At 36.5% G+C, this 7,207-nt stretch overlaps 1 protein-coding gene across 1 annotated transcript; it reads right to left on the reverse strand.

The window, feature by feature from the left end:
* Window positions 1-5,219: 5,219 nt before the first annotated feature.
* Window positions 5,220-6,164, reverse strand: LOC122482592 (olfactory receptor 51I2-like). The gene has a single exon (XM_043578900.1). It carries the CDS (start codon window positions 6,162-6,164, stop codon window positions 5,220-5,222), a length of 945 nt encoding a protein of 314 aa, XP_043434835.1.
* Window positions 6,165-7,207: the final 1,043 nt, after the last annotated feature.

Consider the following 7,207-nt stretch of genomic DNA (forward strand, 5'->3'; position numbering starts at 1 on the left):
TTAAGAGTCTCTTATGTTTTGTCACCTTCCCTGTTTTTATATTATTTTTGCTTCCCCTCCCTTATGTTCATCTGTTTTGTATCTTAAAGTCCTCGTATGAGTGAAGTCATATGATATTTGTCTTTCTCTGACTAATTTTGCTTGGAATAATACCCTTTAGTTCTATCCACGTATTTTTAAATCTTTGTGTTTTCTTGAACCACAAATTACATCACTTGGAAATAATTATAATATGGTTGTATTCATTCATTTATCCAATTCATAAGTATTTACTGAAATCTGTATAATCTGCGCAAGGTTAAGGTTATAATTTGGTTACTATAAATGTTAGGATTTTCCTTATTGAGTATTTTACTATATGCCAAGCAGTGTGTGAACCATTTTGCAAATTATCTGTAAACTTTATAAAAAAATATAATCTTGTTATTTTGTATCAATTTACAGTTGAGTAAATTGAGGCTCAGAGAGGTTGGTTTTTTTCTTTCCTTTTTTAAAAAAAATGCTTATTTTTGGGAAAGACAGAGAGGGGTAGGGCATGGGAGGAGCAGAGAGAGGGAGACACAGAATCTGAAGCAGGCTCCAGGCTCTGAACTGTCATCATGGAGTCCAACATGGGGCTTAAACCCACAAACTGCGAGATCATGACCTCAGCTAAAGTTTAACCCACTGAGCCACCAGGTGTCCCAGGTTGGGATTTTTCTAAAGCCATGATCTTCTGTGCACAAAGTTCATACCCTTTCTAATATTAAACAATTAATTCTTTCAAAACGCTTATGATTCAAGTAGGAAGCTATATACAGAGTAGTACAGAGTGCTATCTAGCTGCTGCAGTGTAATTCCACACAAATAGATTTGAAGCATAAAAAGAATAAAATATCTGTTTTAACGCTATTGGAGGTGAGGGGACCAGACAGAGGGCAGGTGGTAAAGGAATTCCTTAAAATGCTGCACAGAGTAGGTAACTTAAAACCTGAACCAATGTTTAGCCCATGATATCTGTCTAATAAATATTTTTGATGAATAATTAGGATGATACACATTTTCCATGCAGATAAAGATGGACAAGATACCCCAAGTAAAGTCTCTCAGAGCAAGGATATAGATATAAAGCAGCTTGTTGGTTCAGGAATCACATGTAGTTCCATATGGCTAAGGCAAAATACAAGGTAGAGTGGTACTATGATTAAGAGACGTGTTCCAGCTTTTGGACTTTATCCATAGACAGTAAGAGACATTGAAATCTCTTGAAAGAGACATTGAAAGTATTTTATAATCAGATGGAGCCTTTGGGAAGATCATTCTGGTTGTGGTGTAGTAAAAGGAGAGAAAAGATCAGTAAATGATGAGATCATTTTGGAAGATATTGCCAAGTTGAAGTAAGGGATGATAATGAAGGCCCCAAATAAGGTAGCAACAGTGGTGAGGTAGAGGCAAAGTTGGGAAAAATCAAAATCTGGAATTTTCAGGATTTAATATAGAGTTAAAGATACAGGTTAAATTAAAATAATCATTTCTATCTCAAGTCTCACAACATTGAAAAAAGATTCCTCAAAAAAATGGTAAGTGATAGCCAAATATCTGTGTGTGTGTGTGTGTGTGTGTATGATACAGTATAAAAAATATATATAGAAAAATTTTAAATATTTAACCAGAAAGTATATGATATAACACATTAATAAAATATGCATAAAGTTTTCATTATTACTTTCTGGAAAGTACTATCGCTTGTATAGTTTTTTCATAATTTCACTCATTAGCATGATGAATTATATTGATGAATTTCTGAAAAATGAGTTATGCTTTGAAATCTAAAATATATGTTGATTATTCTTTGTCTATATTATTAATTGTATACACAACTTTGAGTATTTACACATATGTTCCCATTAGTGTGTTTTGTCTACATGATTGTTTGCCAATATAAATTTTTTCTGTATTGTTTATCAAGATTATATTTGCTCTTTTGAATAGCTTTCCAGTTTTATTTATGACTTAAGATGTATAGGGGCGCCTGGGTGGCTCAGTCGGTTAAGTGGCTGATTTTGGCTCAGGTCATGATCTCGCGGTCCGTGGGTTCGAGCCCTGCATCGGGCTCTGTGCTGATAGCTCAGAGCCTGGAGCCTGCTTCTGTTTCTGTGTCTCCCTCTCTCTCTGCCCCTCCCCCATTCGTGTTCTGTCTCTCTCCACCTTTCAAAAATGAATAAATGTTAAAAAAATTTTTTTAAAAAGATGTATAAAAAGAGGGCGCCTGGGTAGCTTACTCAGTTCAGCATATAACTTCGGCCCTAGTCATGATCTCACAGTTCATGAGTTTGAGTCCCACATCAGGTGAGATGGAGCCCCCTTTGGGTGAGACCTGCTTCTCTCTCTCTCTCCCCCGCCTCTCTCTGCCACTCACTCACTTGTGCCCTCTAAATAAATAAATAAATAAATATCAAAGAAAAGATCTATTAAAAGAATAATCTGTTTCTTGAAATGTGGGGAGAGAAGCAAAGAAAAAGATCTTGTTCTATATACAACTGTAATATGTTGTAATATGTACAAATACATATTATAATATGTTGGAGATGATGTGAGTATAATTGTTAAGTTGTAATTTCTTCCTTAAGTATGAGTTAATTCTTCATGCATTTACATTTTTTTAAGTTTATTTATTTATATTGAGAGAGAGGGCATGCACTCATGAGTTAGGGAAGGGCAGAGAGAGAGAGAATCCCAAGCAGGCTCCATGTTCAGTATGGAGCCTTACAGGGGACTCGATCTCACAACAGTGAGATCATGACTTGAGCCCAAATCAAGAGTTCATCACTCAACTGACTGAGCCACCCAGGCGCACCCATGTATTTACATGGGTGTAAATACAATTTATTCCAGACTTTAGAATACCAATTTATTCCAGACTTTAGATTACTTATAGAACATGCTACTGTAATTTTAAAAATATCTCTAATCTAGTATTATACATGATTCCTGAGTGTATTTTCCATTTGATTAAGTTTTTAGAGGTTGGTCTACTTTGAGAGCTCAAAAGATTGGTTATTGGATTATTTTCAATCTTTCCCATTCATATCGTTCCATCATTTAAACAATTTTTAATGATTTTAAGTAGTATTTTATTCTTTTATAATGTCTTAAATTGACTGCTTAATTTTTTAACATTCTCTTTTTGTCATAAAAAATACCACCAACTTTCTTTTTAATTTTATTTCTTTATTTATGAGAGACAGACCTAACCTGAGCAGGAGGGGTAGAGAGAGGAAGAGAAAGTATCCCAAGCAGGCTCTGCACTGTCAGCACACAGCACAATGCTGGACTCGATCTCACAAACTATGATATCATGATCTGAGCTGAAATGAAGAGTAGGACACTTAATTGGCTGAACCACCCAGGTGCCCACCACCAACTTTTTATAAGACTATGAATTTAGGCAGAATATATCATTGCATACATGTTGTATGTTTTGTTATGTAGTGTTTCCACTTTGATTCTTTCTTTATAATTTGCTAATATATGCATTTATATTGTTCATTAAAATATATATACATACATATATGTGAACATATACAATTTATGTTATACACCTTACCGAATTTTATTATTATTGAAACCTAGATCACACTACAATTTATATTGTAATTGCATTTATTTCATCTTTTAAAAGCTAGGTAGATAGTGTGTATTATATGAAATAAATACTGACATGCATAGCTATAGCTAATATATATATTTCATTTGAACTAATATTCTTTTTCATAATCTTAATTTTTTTTAGTTAACCACTTAACATGAGATCTCCTCTCTTAACAAAATTTTAAGTGCCATTGTATTATTGTTGACTATCTGTAAAATTCTGCACAGAAGATTTCTACAGCTTATTCATCTTGCTTAACTACAACTTTATGCCCATCAATTAGTAACTTGTCATTTCCCCTTCCCCCAAGCCCCTGGCAACCACCATTCCAATCATTGATTCTATGAATTTGACTATTTTCTGTACTTCATTTAAGTGGAATCATGCAGTATTTGTTTTTCTGCAACTGGCTTATTTCACTCAGCATAATGTCCTCAAGGTCATCCACATTGTCACATATTGAAGAATTTTCTTCTTTCTTAAGGCTGAATAGTATTCCAGTGTATGGATATGCCCATTTTCTTTATCCATTCATTGGTTGATAGACATTTAAGTTGTTTGCACATCTTGGCTATTATAAACAGTGCTGTAACACAGGTGTGCTATCTCTTTGAGATCCTGATTTCAATTCTTTTGGATAAATACCAAAAAGTGAGATTGATGGATCATATGGTTATGACACAAAAAAGCACAGTCAACAAAACCAAAAATAAACAACTGGGACTACATCAAACTAAAAAGCTTCTGCATAACAAAGGAAACAATCAATTGTAAAGGCACCCTTGAAAATATTTGCAAACCATATATCTGATAAAGAGTTAATCTGCAAAATGTATAAGGAACTCCTACAATTTAATAGCATAAAAACTAATAATCTAATTTTAAGATGGTATAAAGAGTAGAATAAGCATTTCTCCAAAAAAGACCTACAAACAGTCAACAGAACATACAATGGCATAATGGCATAACATCACTCATCATTAGGGAAATCCAGATTGAAATTACAATGAGATATCATCTCCTATCTTCCAAGATGGCTATTACTAAAAAAACAAAAGACAACAAGTATTGACAAGGATATAAGGAAATATGGACCCATGCACACTATTGGGAATGTAAAATAGATCCACTATAGAAAACAGTATGGAGATTCCTCAAAAAAATTAAGAGTAGAGCTACCTTTGGCAAAATCTTGGGAAATGGCTTTCTTTACCCATTATGAAAGTGTTTCCATGGTACTAAGCAATTTCCTTTGTGATGATTTGCTTTCAACAAAAACATATTGTGATAAAATGAGGGACTGATTATAAGGATGTATATTTTTGGATTAAAAAAAGAGGAAAATTGAGCAAGTTTTTTTTTGTTTTTGTTTTTACTAAATTCTGACCAGTTTATCTTGGCAAAACCTGTTGGTTTAAGTCTTAACTATTGTCAGGTAGTCATCAAACATCTGGTGGCAGAAATCCTAATATTGGTTAATGACTAAAAAGAAATGTAAAAAGCCTTGTCAAAGTAGTTTTTAAAAACTCGAATTTGTGGTCTAACAATAAATATCCTCTCAGTCTTGAAATTTCAACATGTCTCCTACTTAAAACTTTGTTCCCAGTAGTATTTTGCAAAGCCTCCGACGAATCTCTTTGGTTTTGATGGAATAAATGATGGGGTTGAGCATAGGAGGCACAAAGAGATAGATCAGGGACATGAGTGTATGTACATACTGTGGGGCATGCCTCCCATAGCGAGCAACCATGGACACACCAACCATGGGCACATAGAACATGAGCACAGCACACAAGTGAGACACACATGTATTCAGTGTCTTAAGTCTTTCCTCCCAGGATGCAATGACAAGTACAGAGCGCAGTATGAGCACGTAAGAGAGAAGAATGAGTGCAGAATCCAGACCAAAGTTACAGATGACAATGAATTGACCATAAATATTATTGATGGTGATGTCACCACAGGGCAAGCGGATCAGATCTGGATGCAGGCAGTAAGCATGGGAGAGTACATTGGCCTTGCAGAAGGGCAACCTCTTCAGAAGGAAAGGCAGTGGGAAAACCATACAGAAACTGCGGATGATAACAGCCATGCCCATACACACCACACAGGCACCAGTAAGAACTGTGGCATAACGCAGTGGGTTACAGATGGCCACATAGCGGTCAAAGCTCATAACCAACAGAATCCCCGACTCTATGAAGGAGAAGAGGTGGATAAAGAACATTTGAGCCATGCAAGAATCAAAGCTGATCTTCTGTAAGTGGAAGCAAAATGTGGCCAACACCGTGGGCAGTGTGGAAAAGGACACACCTAGGTCATTAACTGATAACAGGGACAAGAAATAGTACATAGGCTGATGCAAACTCTGTTCCTCCTTGATAATGAAAAGGATAAGGGCATTTCCCACAATGGAGACAGTGTAGAGGGTACCAAGGAGCAGAAACACATAGTGTTGGGAGGTCCCCAGCCCTGAGAACCCTGTCAGGGTAAAGGGAGGCAACTCTGAGCTGTTGTGGGGGTTACCTCCCATATTGGCATTACTGCTTAGACTCTAGGACCACTGTCCTGTAAAGAAGATAAACATACAGTTTAAATCATGACCTAGACCTAATATCCTAAGACTCTTATATATCATCCAGCCCTTTATTTGTAGCATTAATCAATCTTGCTCCCCAAATCATTCATCCTTCTCTCTTATTGTCAACACTATCTCTGGAATTATCTGAGTGTTCTCTTTTATACAGCTAGCGAAACAGGTCACATTGCCTTCCTTTACACCTGTGCCTAACACCACAATGCTTCTTCTCACATTCAAAGCTATGAACTCTTTTCATCAATCTCTGGGCATCTTTTTCCTCAAGACCTAAAATCAAACTGTCTTTATCGCTACTTCCTTGACTATCCCACCTTCTTCCTGAACGTTTCGCTTAGTCATTGAACCATAAACTTTTCCTCTTTCCACTCTCTAATGCTACTGAACCTTTATTACCTTATTATGATTCTCCAGCTTCCTCACTCCTGTATAGCCTGTCAGTTCTTCTATCCATCCATCCATCCATCCTGATAAAATATAAATGGGTAGAAAGAGGTGGTCAGTACTAAATCAGTAGTTCTGGTTTCAATCCTCAAAATTTCCTTCCTTGTACCTCAGGATACCCACATTGATCTCTTTGTTGCTATCCAAACATGAACTGCAGGTCCTCAGCTCCCTGAAGCAGCCCTGAATGTGATAACATAGCCATTAGATCCATCTTCTAGGGCCCAGGACCAGCGATGCCCTCTGTCATGGATATTTGTTGGCCATGGCCAGCAGAGGTAACTTGTCTTCCTGCTACCACCTTCATAGCTATAGGTTTGTGTCTCCTTTCATGCCCACTTCTCTGCCAGTCCTGCATTATAGCTTTGTGAATCCTGTCTTCCCTCCTGACTCAGTTCCAAGAACTCAGCCGTGACTCTCGCTCACTGTTGAGCCCCTTCTGTGCTTAGTGCAAGGTGTTGCACAGGAGATGTACTCACTAAGTCACTGATCCCTCCTGGGTTTTTGTTCTCTTTGTTGTAAACTGGAGATTTTAA

This window comes from Prionailurus bengalensis, chromosome D1 (genome assembly GCF_016509475.1).
Source record: "Prionailurus bengalensis isolate Pbe53 chromosome D1, Fcat_Pben_1.1_paternal_pri, whole genome shotgun sequence".
Taxonomy (NCBI): domain Eukaryota; kingdom Metazoa; phylum Chordata; class Mammalia; order Carnivora; family Felidae; genus Prionailurus; species Prionailurus bengalensis.

Bases quoted from the DNA above. Each gene is read 5' to 3' on its own strand.
- LOC122482592 (XM_043578900.1), bottom strand. From the start codon at position 6,164: ATGGGAGGTAACCCCCACAACAGCTCAGAGTTGCCTCCCTTTACCCTG.